Source organism: Myxine glutinosa, chromosome 1 (genome assembly GCF_964187855.1).
Source record: "Myxine glutinosa chromosome 1, kmMyxGlut1.1, whole genome shotgun sequence".
NCBI lineage: Eukaryota > Metazoa > Chordata > Myxini > Myxiniformes > Myxinidae > Myxine > Myxine glutinosa.
Genome location: NC_136261.1, coordinates 294,410,291 through 294,425,977, shown reverse-complemented (window position 1 = coordinate 294,425,977; position 15,687 = coordinate 294,410,291). Strand labels below are relative to the sequence as shown.

Sequence of the window (15,687 nt, the reverse complement as noted above, 5' to 3'; positions counted from 1 at the left end):
ATAGGACATCTTGCTCGTTATTCTTAGTCTATGTCAGTTAAGGACTCGTTTCCATTAATTCTGACTCTTCGTTGCACCAGAATGTGATTGTAGGCACCGTTAGGAAGTTTAGGACCTCCCAATACCTCCCCGCAGCTCTTCCTCACGGTTCAGCAACAACAACAACAACAACAACAACAGCAGCGGCGGGCGCGGGGAGTGCGCGTCCTCACTCCGGCTTGGTTGGTAGGGGGTGTTGGGAGGGCACCAGGCCTTTCCAACAAGCCGCCATCGAACATGTGCTCGACGGGGTTACCAAGTAGGGGCTCGCTGTCAGCTCCTCGTCAAGGGCGGAGCCCGGTAACCCCCGCACCCAATAGAAGCGGCGGACCGGTCCCATCTGGGGCGGAGCCAACCAGCCGAGGGCGTGTGACTCCCCGCTGAGCATGCGCAGGAAGAGGGAGGTGACGTCAGATGCGCGCTGAGCTTGGAGAAAGAAAGACGCCACCTCCGAGCGCTGTGAGGCCTCCCTGCATCTTTTGGACCGTGCTTGATCCTGTCCCCGAGCCAAGGTGCACCTTGTGCTATCAACCGACCTGTCCTTCCCTGCCATCAATCCCTGTGTAAGTCAGCCTTGTTCCGTTTGTCTGTGGTCTGTCTGGGATAGATAAGATTGTATCTAAGTGCCTATCTCTTCTGTGTCTTTTACCTCACTCTACCTTGTAATCTACCCCTTTTCTCCACCACTAATTATATCCTCCTCCGGAGGTCTTGAGAACTGTACCCCTTGCGTCGTTTCATTTATCCCAGTCGTTGTGTCCTTTCCAATCATTGATTTAGCGTAGCGCGATTTGGCCAACGTCTGGGCGAATCGGGTGAGTTGGGGAAGAATCGGGGGAACTGTTAGGTCGCGGTGGACCATCCGCTCGGCCCATCATAACATCTAAACCGCGATCCGTAACAATATAATAAACCATTACCAACTTACCGAGTTCAAGAACGCGAAATGCGTTTTAACAGGCTATGGAGGAGATTTATTTCAACATTGTTGTCAATAAATGCAAAACGCAAACAAGGACAAACCTGTGGAATGCATCGTTTCAAGAAGGCTGCTGACCAAGTCAGAATCGCCAGGTAGTTCCAGATGTTGCAGACCAAGTTTTCGGCGCATGTTTTCTGAGAAACGGGCATCAAACTCAGACTGGTAGTCGTTGAGCAGAGGGCCACTGCGTTCAGAAGGTAGCTCTGGTGCCAGAGCTTCCGCAAGACGTGCTAGGTTCCAGCGGCAAATTTCAGGCTGCTGACTGTATGCATAGCGTCCGCCATCATCAGAAGAGTTGCACACAAAGTTGGGGTCAAACCTTCGAGGATAAAAAAACATGCAATTCATTTCAAACTGGGATTCAACAACTTTAGCAGTAAAATGTATTTTTTTATATTATTGCTTCTCCATGCAATACCTGTAATGACCTGTTTATTGTTCCCAACTGAGCAAATGGTTTGAAGCTGGGATCATAGGTTCAAGTTCCACTACTGTGCTGCTGCATCAATTTGTTAATTGTGTTCCAAAGAGATTTTGGAAAATATATTTTTGCAGTCACCTCTCACTCATGGAGGAGCTCATCTACCACATAAAACACAATGTTAGTTTGTGCATTTGTGCAGACGTCTGTCTCCCTTCAAAAGGGTAGGTTTTGAATCTTTTAACATGAATGTGTTCACTACGGTCTATTTTTTGAGGATAAAACAAACTCGAAAAACATTTTCCATGAAAGTAATTTTCTCTTCTATTGGAACTGTAGACGGTGGCTTGCAAACCGAGCCTCAAGGGCGGTGTACAAAGCGGTTTTTTTTATTTTTAAATAACAATAAATACAAGGTGCAGGGAGGTGAAATTCGCTGCACATTATGTGCAACACTGGAAGAGTCAAACGAATATTCATTTACATCCGTAGGATGTCTAATAAATAAAGAATATATAAGCAAACCTGACACTGGGCCTTGGCTTTCGACTTTGGCACGCTCACGAGGCTGCACCATCAAATAAACTGTTCCAACCCATCATTTTTGTCGGGCTTTTTACTAGTAATACATAAATCACATGCAGAGCATGGAGATTAGGAGACATCGGTGTACTGTGACATTAATTATGAGGACATTAAGAGACAGCACAAATCAACACAGTACATGATATTTGAAGATGGAATTTCAGCATCACGATTCATGAGCTCGGTGTTCAGATGGGCATATATAAAAACATAGGGGCTCACCCCTGGTAGAATAAACAGTATACTGCACTGACGAAAGGTATTTTAAACCAATTTCAATGGTTGCTCGAAGACAGGGCATAATGTAGAATCATACTAACATAATCACAAGACTTTAAACAAGCAAATAAAATAATACCTATTTTGGGGGACAACACCCCTCCCCCCAATCCCAATTTTTCCCCCGTATACCCCCAAAGGGGCAGATTTTTTTTAATGCAGTGAACAAACTTTGGTACAGCATGGGTGGTGAAGGTTGTGGTCAAGTTTCGTCCAAATAGCGTGTGTAGTTTCAGAGGAAAAAGCAAATCCCTATTTTTTGGGGGGTGGGGGGGGGGGGCGGGAGGGGGACAAACATGAATCCACTTTGACCCCGGTGACAACCCCCTTAAACCCCATTTTTTTAATGCCGTGAACAAACTTTACTCACAACACAACAAATATAATTTGTGCCAAGTTTGGTCGCAATCCCTTCAGCAGTTTCGGAGAAGAAGTTGCAAGTGTTTACGGACGGACTGACGGATGGACGACGGGCCATTGCATAAGCTCCCCAGAACTTCGTTCCAGGTGAGCTAAAAAGGCTACCCCAAATAGGCCATTGCAATCATACTGCATAATGTGGCGGTTGTGAGCCAACGAGCTGCAGTTAACTCCGTGGCACGATGGATTGCTAAGCAACCACCGACGCCATCAGAGATTATTCATTTGGGTAGGGTCCTCGCGTCTAATTCCCACAGTACCTTCCCAGCAAATTACTCCCCCCCCCACCCCCCCTCCCAGAGGGAACCGTGCTCTCGACGCCCAACTCCGATATGCTTCATAATACAAGGAAATCGTAAATACAAGTCAGTAACCCAGCTAGAAACAAGTCGAGGGTGCAACCGTTGATTGCTCTTATGAGTTCCAAGTGAACGATTAGAGGGAGATGGTGGGAGTAAGGGTGGGGGGGGGGGGCGGGGAGGAGGGAGAGGGAAGGTCTCGTTACCCGAATTGTCCCTCTCTCTGTCGAGCAAATGTGGAACCTAGGTATTTTGTTGAGGTAACTGTACATATGGTGAGCGTGTTGCATAGTGGATAATTTGGGGAACCGTTTGCCGATTCTTTTGCCAATTCTTTTTGTGCCATTTATACGAATCTTATACGAATCCAGTTGGTCTCCGACTCATTCTGCTTGCTTGCGATGGTTTTGTCTAGTGGTTCTAATCTAGTCCTGCTAAAGGCAGTGGCATGCAATACTCTTTCTTTCTTTTTTTCTTTTGAAGGGTACCATAGGATCTTACTCCTCGAGTTGTAGCACATAGTACAACCAACTTAACACCACTCCAGAAAGATGGTAAACTTCAGGGAGCAACACTATGCCAATGAAATTGCAAGATAGTTTGTAATCATATCCTATTTCATCAGATGTTAAAATGAAACCAGTCGGCTGAAACTACAGATGCACCAAGTCAAGGTGATTGTATCCAAACCTAGAGGCTTTCATAAAGCACAAAGATACCACTGCAGAAGCACCTTGACTATCTGGGCAGCACCTGTCCATAAAGCCAAAGGGTCCATAATCGATGGTAATGCCCAAAATGCTCATGTTGTCAGTGTTGAGGACGCCATGGCAGAATCCCACACACTGCCAATCAGCCACAAGGCGTGCTGTACTTCGAACAACCTGCAAGACAGATGGAAAGTTAAGATCTGAGGAAACTTGGCGTGATCATGATCCACAAATCTAAGGCGCACGATGACTCGAAATTCATATTACCGAGTTCAGAGAGCTTGAACTTGAGATGAAGTCACTTCCAATTGCTACATTACATATTTAAAGTATATGGCTGCATGCACGCTCTGCATTGTGATATTCTTCTCTACCGATAAATCATTTGTTGCCGGTGATATTAAATGAACTAAAATAGACATTTAATGCACAGTGAGAAGAGGTGCAAGTCCATTTCAACCAGATATTGGGTGTGAGGAGAAAACGGGGGAGAAAGGAGAGGATGCATGGGGTGGGACAAGATGGATGCAGAAGGAAACTCTCAAAAGGGAAAACTGGAAATTTGTAAGGAAGAGGGATTGGTGTGGGGCTTAATGAGGGAAGAAAAGATCATGATTTTGGATCGGGGATGATACGAGATGGTGGTGAACGATACCTGAAAAACTATCGCACCTCTCCAAAAAACTCAGCATACATCTCTGTACATTGATGCTTGTACTTTGCGTAAATGTCAGGGTAGAAGGTTTGAATGGTGTAATCCAGCATGGTGGCCTTCAGATCACCAAGTCCCACACTTGGACCACAGCGGCCAGTCACTGGATCTGTAGCCTTGAAGATCTCAAATGAACCAAACCTACTCAAAACAAAAAATAATAATTACACACACCACACACACCACACACCACACACCACACACCCACACACAGTTTGTTTTGTTGTCTTATGTCTGTCATATATTGACAACATCCAATTTTTACCTCATTTCCTGAAAGTTGGCCTTAGACAGCAATAAACCAATTTCAGAAACAGAACACTGACAAACGAGAACAATGCGACTGTGTCGCCAATATGCCTCCGCATAGTCCCACAACGGGTAGATGCCCTCGTTCACTATCCTAAAAATAAACAAGTTTGATTTAAATCCCTTCAGCTGTTTTCAAGTATCACAAATTTCACCAGCCATGACAGGTTTCACATCGATCGGTGAAGCGGTTTCAGGGAAGGGATGTTTTAAATATCGGCTTACAAGCTAATATGGCTACCAGAGCACATGACATACAACCTTAAAAAATGTACACTCTGCATATGTATTTGGAGGGGGTCACGTTTGTGAAGTTTCGGGTTGATCGGATAAGGTTCATTTTTCTATCGGAGATGGCTGCCAAACCACATGACCTATGACATCATCATTTTCAAACTATATCCAACAGTGCTGTTCGATATTTGTAAAATTTCGCATCAATAGGGTAAGCGGTTTCAGCGATATAATTATTTAATATTTTCCTTCAATCCAATATGGCTGCCACACCATGTGACCAATGATGTTTTCGTGATCATCTTTTAATCGCCATGCCTCGTCAATGACACAAAGTTTCGAGTCAATCGATTTGGTGGTTTGGGAGAAGATGTTTTTTAAGGTTTTCGATTACATCCAATATGGCTGCCAAACCATGTGATCTATGATGTCGTAAATTTAATATTTCAATACAAATGTGTCATTGATCATGTGCATGCAATTTCAGATTTTTGGGATAAGGCATTCTGTTAAAACATTTTTGGTTGTATACCACTTCACCTATGATGTCATAATGATGCTTTTGTTCCCCATTAGGAGTACTTGGCAATGTGGCAAGTTTAAAAAATTTCCAGTCAGCGGTTTCCGAGAAATATTTTTTAATTCTTTGCGTTTAATCCAAGATGGCTGCCATACCACGTGACGTATGACATCACAATAATCATAAAAACATTCTGCATGGGTGTCACTCCGACCCTGAAAGTTTAGTCGCAATTGGACATATGGTTGCTGAGGAAAACGAGGTTTAGCCCATACGGACATATGGACGGACGGACAACCAGAAAACATAATGCCTCCGGCCACCTTCGGGGGAGGAGACATAAAAATAAACATGAAAACAAATGCAAACGCTTTCTTAACTATTTCTGCAGCCATGTTAGTAGGGTAATAATGTTGTTCCTGGACCACCCTCATTTTCCCTTTTTTTTTTTTTTTTTTTTTTTTTGTATACAAGATCGAGGCTCGTGAAAGAGCTAACATTAATCACACAAAAAGACAAACCGACACACAAAACACAAAAACAAGGGGAGCGGCAGACAAGATGGGGAGAGAGGGGGAAGGACACAAAAGAGAGGGGGAAGAGGGGGAAGGACACAAACACAACATTTGAGAGCAGGGACATCGGGAGGACTTGGGGGGAGGTGGGAGAGGAATAAAACATATGAACACTGCAAGGACTCTGGGGTGAATTACCGGGCGTAGAAAAGATCAAGGTTTTCGATGGGGGAAGATAAGAGATGTTGGTGAACAGCTGTTTTAAAGACATGGAGGGAGGAGTGGGATTGAAGGGAGTGGGGGAGTTTGTTCCCGAGGCGGGAGAAAAGGGGAATGAAAGAGTGAAGGTGAGCAGAGAGCCTAGACTTTGGCAGTTTAACCATAAGAGGGTTGCAGGCAGATCTTGTGCGACCTGAAGGAATATTGGGGGGACAGAGCACAGAGAGAGCTGGGGGAGCAAGGCCAGAGAGGAGTCGGTAGAAGACAGAAAGACCACCAACCTGCCTGCGGTGAGTGAGTGAAAGGTCCTCGGTGTTGACTACATCGCAGGAGATTCCAATGATTCTGAAAGCTTTGGCCTCAACAGCGTGAAGCCGAGCAAGGTGTGAGGCAGGAGCACCAGCCCAGAGGGGGGAACAGTATTCCATTGAGCTGCGGATGAAAGCCTTGTATGTGGTGAGGAGGTGAGGAGTTGACTTACATGTTAATTTTTCTCTCACCCTCATTTCCCCAAAACACCTCTATTTCTCCCACCCTGTTCTTTACGAACCTTTTAGCCTTTTGACATACTCTTATTCTCAATGTTGTTCATTAGACCACTCAATGATTCTACGAATATTTGCTCCCTCTCACTCTCTTAATATCAATGATCCCGAGTAGACCACTCAAACAATGATCCTACAAATATTTGTTTATGCGTAGGAAATAATTTAATTCTCTTACCACTACCATCACCATCTAATATATTAACAAAGATGTTTGAGTTTGGTTCTTTATCAAGATATTTTAACTGAGCTAAGATAAAATGGTAAACCTCCCTCAATGTTGTTGTCTGAGCCCCTCCTGTGCCACACACTTTTTGGTAGGCTCTGCCCACTTTTTGTTAAGCTCCGCCCACTTTTTGGTAAGCCCCACCCACTTTTTGTTACACCATGCCTACTTTTTGCTAAGCCCCGCCCACTTTTTGTTAAACCCCACCCACTTTTTGCTAAGCCCCACCCACTTTGTTAAGTCCCACCCACTTGATAAACTATGCCATTGTGTCATTTTCAGTTAAGACATTACATCATTTTCAGGGAATTCCCATCACATCATTTCCAGTTAAGACATGCCCAGGGAATTTCCACAGGAAATGACACACCCAGTCCTTCTTATAAAAGGCACCGACCACACAGGCTTTTTCAAACACGCTTTCTGCTTCACTTGAGAATGGACTACTGTGCTGAAATGGAATGGGATAACTTTGCCATTCCTTGGAGTCCTGCTACCTGTATGGAGCTCAACCTTCAGATTGATGAACTTGACTCGAACCTCTTATCAATGGAGGTAAGTTTGTTTATTTAATTATTATTATTATTATTTTTTTTAGGTGAGACTTGTGTAAGAGTTAACAAAGTTTATTTTAATATTCATAGAGCTTGATTTATACAAATAAAAATATTGTATTAAATTAATACATTGTTATTTTCTCCCACAGGAAATTGTATCTGAGATACGAAATGAAAATTCTGCTTTTAACACAACTTGGGATAAAGTTATTTTTTTGTTTGAAGATCTTTTTAACAACCAAGACCCACAGAACGAGTTCTACCTTGATGACCCAGCCAAAGAGTTATACCTTGGAGATCCACAAAATCCTGAAAAAGAGTTTTACCATGATGATACTTATTGTGAGTTATCAAAACAAAACCCACTGAACAAGTTCAACCTTGATGAGCCAGAATACAAGTCATACATTGGAGACCCACAAATTTCTGAAAATTGGGAAAGGAGAGTTCTCCCTGATGGTCCGCAGTTATACTATGTGAGACACATCATAGAAACCCTAAAAAATTGGGCAAGGGAAGTTTTTCCTGATGGTCCGCAGTTATACTATGTGAGACTTATCACGGAAACCCCCAATATTTCTGAAAATTGTGGTTCTGCCTTGGAGACTTGGAAAGATGGTTATATTTTTGGAGACTCGGAATGGGGGTTTTGTTTTGATAACTCGGAATGTGATACCTATCTTGGAGACAACAGGAATGTGGTTATACCTTGGGATCTTGGAAAGTTGGTTTTATTTTGGAGACTCTACCTGTGGGGTCCATCTTGGAGACTCTTTGGATTCTAAAGCAATGAACAATGTTCTTTGTTTAATGACGCTTGATTTAAGCAATATCAAGAAAGTTCGAGGAAGAAAATGCTGGAAAATTCTTTCTTCCCATTTCTACTTCTTAAAACTTGAAAGCCTTGAAAGACAGAATTGGAGGAAGAGGAAAAAAAAAAAAAAAATACGTTTTTTTTTAAAAACAAGAAAAAAATTTTTATGTTAGGGTTAGTGTGGGATTTTGAATTTGAGGGTTAGGGATGGGATTGGGTTAGGGATGGGGTTGGGTTAGGGTGGGATTTTGAATGTGAGGTTTGGGGTTGGGTTAGGGATGGGGTTGGGTTGGGATTTTGAATGTGAGGGTTAGGGAGGGATGGGTTGGGTTAGGGATGGGGTTGAGTTAGGGATGGGGTTGGGTTAGGGATGGGGTTGGGTTAGGGATGGGGTTGGGTTAGGGATGGGGTTGGGTTAGGGATGGGGTTGGGTTAGGGATGGGGTTGGGTTAGGGATGGGGTTGGGTTAGGGATGGGGTTGGGTTAGGGATGGGTTAGGGATGGGGTTGGGTTAGGGATGGGTTAGGGATGGGTTAGGGATGGGGTTGGGTTAGGGATGGGGTTGGGGTTGGGTTAGGGATGGGGTTGGGGTTGGGTTAGGGATGGGGTTGGGTTAGGGATGGGGTTGGGTTAGGGATGGGGTTGGGTTAGGGATGGGGTTGGGTTAGGGATGGGGTTGGGTTAGGGATGGGGTTGGGTTAGGGATGGGGTTGGGGTTGGGTTAGGGATGGGGTTGGGTTAGGGATGGGGTTGGGTTAGGGATGGGGTTGGGTTAGGGATGGGGTTGGGTTAGGGATGGGGTTGGGTTAGGGATGGGGTTGGGTTAGGGATGGGGTTGGGTTAGGGATGGGGTTGGGTTAGGGATGGGGTTGGGTTAGGGATGGGGTTGGGTTAGGGATGGGGTTGGGTTAGGGATGGGGTTGGGTTTGTATATTATTATGACTCACTCGCACATACACACACAAAAGTTAAGCCCCAACTGAAAAGTTGAGGGATTCTGTGTTTGGGGTTCACAGATCTCAAGAACGTATCCCCATTACATTTTATTTATTTATTTATTATTTTCAAGGGTATTATCTGCTTACTTGTGTTTTTTGTAATTCTTGTGAGTAAAATGAACCCAAGATTTCTTCCCCATTCATATCATATAATTTGTAAGTCCAAGGGACTGTATCCATTTACATCAACAATTTTAAATAATTCATTAGTCCATCTCTTTGTATAACCTTTCTCAAAATGGCTTTTCCATCTGTATATCTATCTATAATTCCAGTAATCTCTGTACGTTTGTATGTTTGTACGTTTGTCTGTCTGTGACCGCTGTTTCTCGACAACCACGGGTCCGATATACTTTTAACTTGCCAGGTATATTGCTGGGGACCTGAGGATGTGCCTTTTCAAGGTTTCATATTAATCGGACAATTACTTACCGAGCTATGTCCAAAAAACGATTCAACCAATCAGAGAGCAGCGAACGATCGCGTGTGCCGGCGTTGCGAATGGACCAAACCATTCCATGTAAATAGAGGGGGGGGGGGTTCTGTGGTCGTTGCGAATGGACGAAACCATTTCATGTAAATAGAGGGGGGGGGATTGTCACTGTACTCGCAAGCCGTTCGCCGTTCGCTTTGGCGTTGCGAATGGACCAAACCATTTCATGTAAATAGAGGGGGGGGGATATAATTTTAGATAGATATATAGTACGGGCATATATATAGTACGGGCATGCCCTAGTTCTTACAATATCACCAACTTTGAACTTTGGCTCTCTCAAATTAATTTCCTTTTTATATTTTTATTTCGTAAATGTTTCCGATGGTTTTGATTTTGTTGATGAATGAACTGTATTATTGTAATTATCTACAATATTTTGAATTAAATACACCCATTGTTGAGAACCGAGTTGTGTGAATTTTTTATATAGTCTCTCTTTCAAAGTGCGATTAAAACGCTCAATAACAACTGCCTTTCCTTCATTAAAGGTGCTGTATAATTTAATACTCACCCCCTTAAGAAATTTCATAAATATTTTGTTCTAGAGCTCTGTTCCCTCATCAGTCCATAACTTCTTTGGTTTTCTCTTACTTTTACTAAATATTCCACTGAAAGCTAACATAAGAGTATTACCCCTTTTGTTTTTCAAAGGAACAACCTAGGCAAATCTACTCCTCAAATCAATAACGGTTAAAGCATACCTGTATCCCTTATCATTATTTGGTTCGATTAAATCAGCGGACCATATGTGGTCGGTGTATTTAGATTAAACTTTCCTTCTTTTAAACTTTGTGATTATAGGTTTATGTAATTCATTAGCCAAAAGCTCCTCAGTCTTGATGACATCATTAGAGTTTAATAGTTTTTTGGGGAATAACCAAGACCAAGTTTCAATTTCGCACATCATTTTTTTCACAATAAACCGATCAACTTTCTCTCTCAACGTAGGATTTCGTATCAAAGACAAATTATACAACATTTCTCTGTCTGCTTCATGTTTTTCATCCAATGTAGTGGTATTCCCATAAGCAATATCATGCTTCATACACACTTCATCAACCCTATTTATAGGTTTAGACCAAGGTTTAGGATTGTCAGCCTCATCTAATCTTTTATCCAAGTTTGTTCCTGGACCACAGAAAGAATACCCTGGAAGGTGTAATTCCCCTGGAATTCCAGTTGTTGTAAATTTACTTCCTGACAAAAACTTTTGTATGTCTCCTCCACTTTTAGGAGAGATGAATTGGCACTTTTTAGAGCCACACACTTGACATATTCCTTTTTGATAAACTCTATTATTTTTAGCTTTAACATATGAGATATTTTTAGATTTAGTTTTCTTTTTACATTTGAGACAATAACTCATATTTATTTATCAGAAAAATTCCGACAGAGTATCAAAACCTGTTTCGTTTTTAACATATACATTTCAATCTTTATTTTTAAAACATAAAGAATCCTAAGGAATGCCTTCACTCTCTCCTCCATTTATTTACAAATAAAACTAACTAAAGTCAATAACACCAAAATCATCAACCACAACCTTTTCCTTCTTTATCCCCACTTTCTTGTTTAAATCTCCTCCCTGAAAGTGAAGACATTGATGTCGTTATTCTTGAAAATAATATTTCCAATAGACTTTTCATTTCTTTATTTTCCTCCTCAGTGCGTTGTTTGATTTATTTGCTGCAATACCTTCAATCTTTTATTAATCTCACTGATTTCTATCTTTTTATATTTTTCCTCCCTCTCTCTTTGCTCCCTCTCTTCCTTCTCTCTTTTCTCCCTTTCCTCCCTCTCCTCCTTCTCCTTTTTCTCCTTTTTCTCCCTCTCCTCCTCCTTTTTCTCCCTTTCCTCCTTCTCCTCCTCTCTTTCCTCATTCTCTTTCCTCCTTCTCTTCTTCAACTCCTTCCCTTGCTACCCTTGAGTTTGAACCCCAAAGAATATTATACATATACTCATCTGGATTTTGAGATATTCTTGTATCAATAATTATTTTTCTCATAATAGGATACCAATAAGATTTGTTGATGATTTCTAAAAGAGTTTTATATTTCATAACTTTGAGAAGTTCATTTTTATTTAATATTTTAAACAAGTCTCTATTTGTGGGTTTAGCAATATCAGTATAAGGCCAGTTTTTTATGACAAAATTCCCATGTATATGCTCCAAATCATAAGGTATGTAATACCGAGCACCCTTTTCTTGTAGGTATCCTTGAATACAAAAATTATAATTCTCTTGTAGTCTTCTTCCTGCCATTTATGTATCAGAAATATATGTGAGATTAATATTATGACAGGTAATACCACCCCATCTTCCCACTACCAAATCGGTTTGTATTCCTCGGCTTTCTATCCTTATCTCATTACCTTCCTTCTTTGTCATGCTAACCATCGCTATACTATCATATATTTTTCTTTTCTTAAAATCATGTATTTGTTGTTTACTAATTGTACTTCCACATAAATCCTTATCCTCACCAAGCAGATTATATTCTTCTTTATGAGACTGATTAAAATCATGTCGGTCTTCTAAGTTTATTGAAAAAGACCAATTATACCCTAAATCAGGCATATCATACTCCCATTTATTAATTCGCATATTAACTATATGTCCTTCTTTATAAAATTCAATTGAAAGCAGATACAGTGGAACCTTGACTTACGAGTTTAATTCGTTCTGTGACCGAGCTCGTAACTCAATTTGCTCGTTTCTCAAATCAAATTTCCCCATTAAAATGCATTGAAATGCTATTAATCCGTTCCAGCCCGCCAAAAACCACACCAATTTTTTTTTAAATATGCAGTATATATAAAAATATCTCGCGCTTTATATTTCACCTGTATGCAGCATACAAGTTGGCAGGATGGCCTGGACTGGAGGTACGCACACTTGACTCTAAACTGTCCAGCCTGGGTTTGAATCCCGACCCAGCTATAACCTGTCATGGGTGAATCACAGGCAGGGTGATTCATCAATGTGTGTACCGCTAAACTGGGCGCCCCGTTTGCGTCCCATTAGTTGTTGGATGTTAAGGATCTCACCGTGTCTTCCACAAAGAGAAGGCGAGCTATCGCCGGCACTCTGAACAAGTTGTGGCCTGGCATGCTCTTCTCCTCTGCCGTTATATACGTCCTCCTCGGCATCTTTTTCCAGAAGAGCCCTGTCTCGTCACAGTTGAAGATTTGCTGGGGGATGTATCGTTCGGCTTCTATCAGTTCGGCAAAAGTTATAATAAAATCTTCAGCTGCCTTCACATCTGCCTCACCAAGTCGACAACACGCACACCTCGCTCATGTTTTTCGACGATTGCGTTTTATATATCCAAGCACATCATCCTCTTCTTCTTCTCAGTACTGCCCTTGGCACTCAATTACTTAGGACCCATGGTTAAAACTAAGAAATTTTCCAAAATAACCAACATGCGAAAACAAAACAGCAGCGATATACGGCAGATATGCTTGCACGGCAAGATAACCACGTGACCGGAACCCACCTGGTGGCGGCTGGCGTAAGCTCCAAAATAACCAACATGCGAAAACAAAACAGCAGCGATATACGGCAGATATGCTTGCACGGCAAGATAACCACGTGACCGGAACCCACCTGGTGGCGGCTGGCGTAAGCTCCAAAATAACCAACATGCGAAAACAAAACAGCAGCGATATACGGCAGATATGCTTGCACGGCAAGATAACCACGTGACCGGAACCCACCTGGTGGCGGCTGGCGTAAGCTCCAAAATAACCAACATGCGAAAACAAAACAGCAGCGATATACGGCAGATATGCTTGCACGGCAAGATAACCACGTGACCGGAACCCACCTGGTGGCGGGTGGCGTAAGCTCGTAACTCAGATCTCGGCTCGCATCTCAAAGCAATAAACCGCCCGAGCGACGGCTCGTATCTCGGAAAACTCGTAAGTTGGTGCACTCATAAGTCAAGGTTCCACTGTAGTTAAATTTAATGACGAAAGGTGTATGGTCAGTATAACCAGGTGTTGTGGTTGTAAATTTGACTTGTTCAACAAAACGTGCTGTTTTATTTAAAGATATATATTGTGATAAATCACTGAATCTAATCAAGTCATTCACATCTGTAGGGTTTGGATAATTGATTAATTTATAAGTATTCTTCATATTAATATTTTTACTTATACTATATTTTTGTCGTTCAGCCTGTGCCTTTGTATAATAATTTGATAAATCAATATCCTGAGAGGATTCTCCAAAGATAGAACCATCTTTTCCGACATGTCATTTATATTAGATTTAAAATGACATCATAAAAATTTTCATTCTTGTTGAGTTGAAATAATACATATAAACATAATTGACCACAACATTTAGAATTAATTTCTTGAACTTGAAATGTTTGATAAACACCATTCTGTAAGAATTGTATTACTTCAACAGGTGGTGGCATACCATAACTATCAAAATAATATTTATCCTGACTATTATGAATACAAACCCAATGAGAACCATTCTGTGTGTCTAAATTCAAAATAATATTCTTTGTATTCTTGGACAACTTTGTTAATTCATCTCTCATACAGATTACCACGTTATCAATTTTTCATTTTTTACAATACATAGCTAGTTCTATATTTGACGTTGTATTCTTTCCAAATTGTTTAAACCATTTATCCATTTATTTATGAGAAAGATACAATCCATTACCCCGTTTAGTTAGTTTAACACCCGCTTGAGCGATAGAGGAAAGCATATCTCCAACCAACAATCTAGCTTTATCAGGTAGACTTTGAAGTTTTTGAGCAAAATCTACAATTACACCACTTCCACTAATTTGTCTTTCCAATTCTTTTTGAGCTTTTAGTTGTGCCTTCCTTTCATTAGCAGTTTTTACCGCTGCTGAAATACCACCAGTCAATGCTCCCGCCGCACCTAAACCAGCAAATAAAGGAATTAGAAACGGGAGAAATCCTCCCTCTTGTATTGAATATTTCTTTAACATAGGTTTTGTCATTTTAATTTTAAGTGATGCAACATCATTTAGTGTTTTTACCTGCTCTCTTGTGAGTAAAACATCAATTCTTACTGCTCCTTTTCTTTGAATTGTATTAACATTAATAATACAAGGCTTTTGATTTTGAATACAAGATGTTAATTTCTTAAGATTGATTTGATTAACATATACCGGTTCTTTCCTACTCATTTATTTATGAGAAAAAATCTATGTCATATTAATCATAACACCATTATCTGTATTAATCTGTAATTCTGTTTCTTCCAAAAGCAAACAATATGTATTAACCTCTTCACTCTCCCCTCTTTCAATGTATAGAGAAGTATCCACTCTATTAGACTTAATAGTTTCTTTTTGAGAACTCAGGTCAATTGCGTAGATCGTATAAAGTTTTTGAAACGCAACCATATCCAAAATGGGATCATTATTACCGTTGCTTTCACACACCTTTTGGTAAGACTTGTAGGCTTCCGCATAATCATTTTTTTCCCAATCAATTTCCAATCTATCTCGTGGATAAAATGTGCCATCGAGAGAAACCCGAAGTTGTTTCACCTTAGCATTATCACTCAGCGCATTATTCTCATCAGTACCCTCCTCTCCATCTGGTTTTTAAAAAATGAGCCAGAGGTATCGTGGCTTTCCTTGAAGAGCACCCAAATTCCAAGTGTAGGTAGTGTGTTCCAGTTTAACGTGTTGACATCTTCTTTTAAGGTATGATACATTGTGGTTTCTTTGAGTTGTCTTCTATTTAACATCTCTTCCGTTTTAAGATTAGGAGTATATTCACTGATATACCAACACAAATCATTA

General features: G+C 41.1%; 1 protein-coding gene across 1 annotated transcript in view; it reads right to left on the bottom strand.

Annotated features, from left to right (window-relative positions):
- The window catches only part of SELENOO (selenoprotein O), a 71,515-nt gene that overhangs the window by 35,135 nt on the left and 20,693 nt on the right, over positions 1-15,687 (bottom strand). Inside the window, exons 3-5 of the mRNA XM_068134504.2 lie at positions 4,408-4,588; positions 3,779-3,909; positions 1,063-1,340 (exon numbers count right to left, since the gene is read on the bottom strand). Coding sequence (XP_067990605.2) covers positions 1,063-1,340; positions 3,779-3,909; positions 4,408-4,588 — 590 coding nt within the window. The remainder of the gene's footprint in view (positions 1-1,062; positions 1,341-3,778; positions 3,910-4,407; positions 4,589-15,687) is intronic.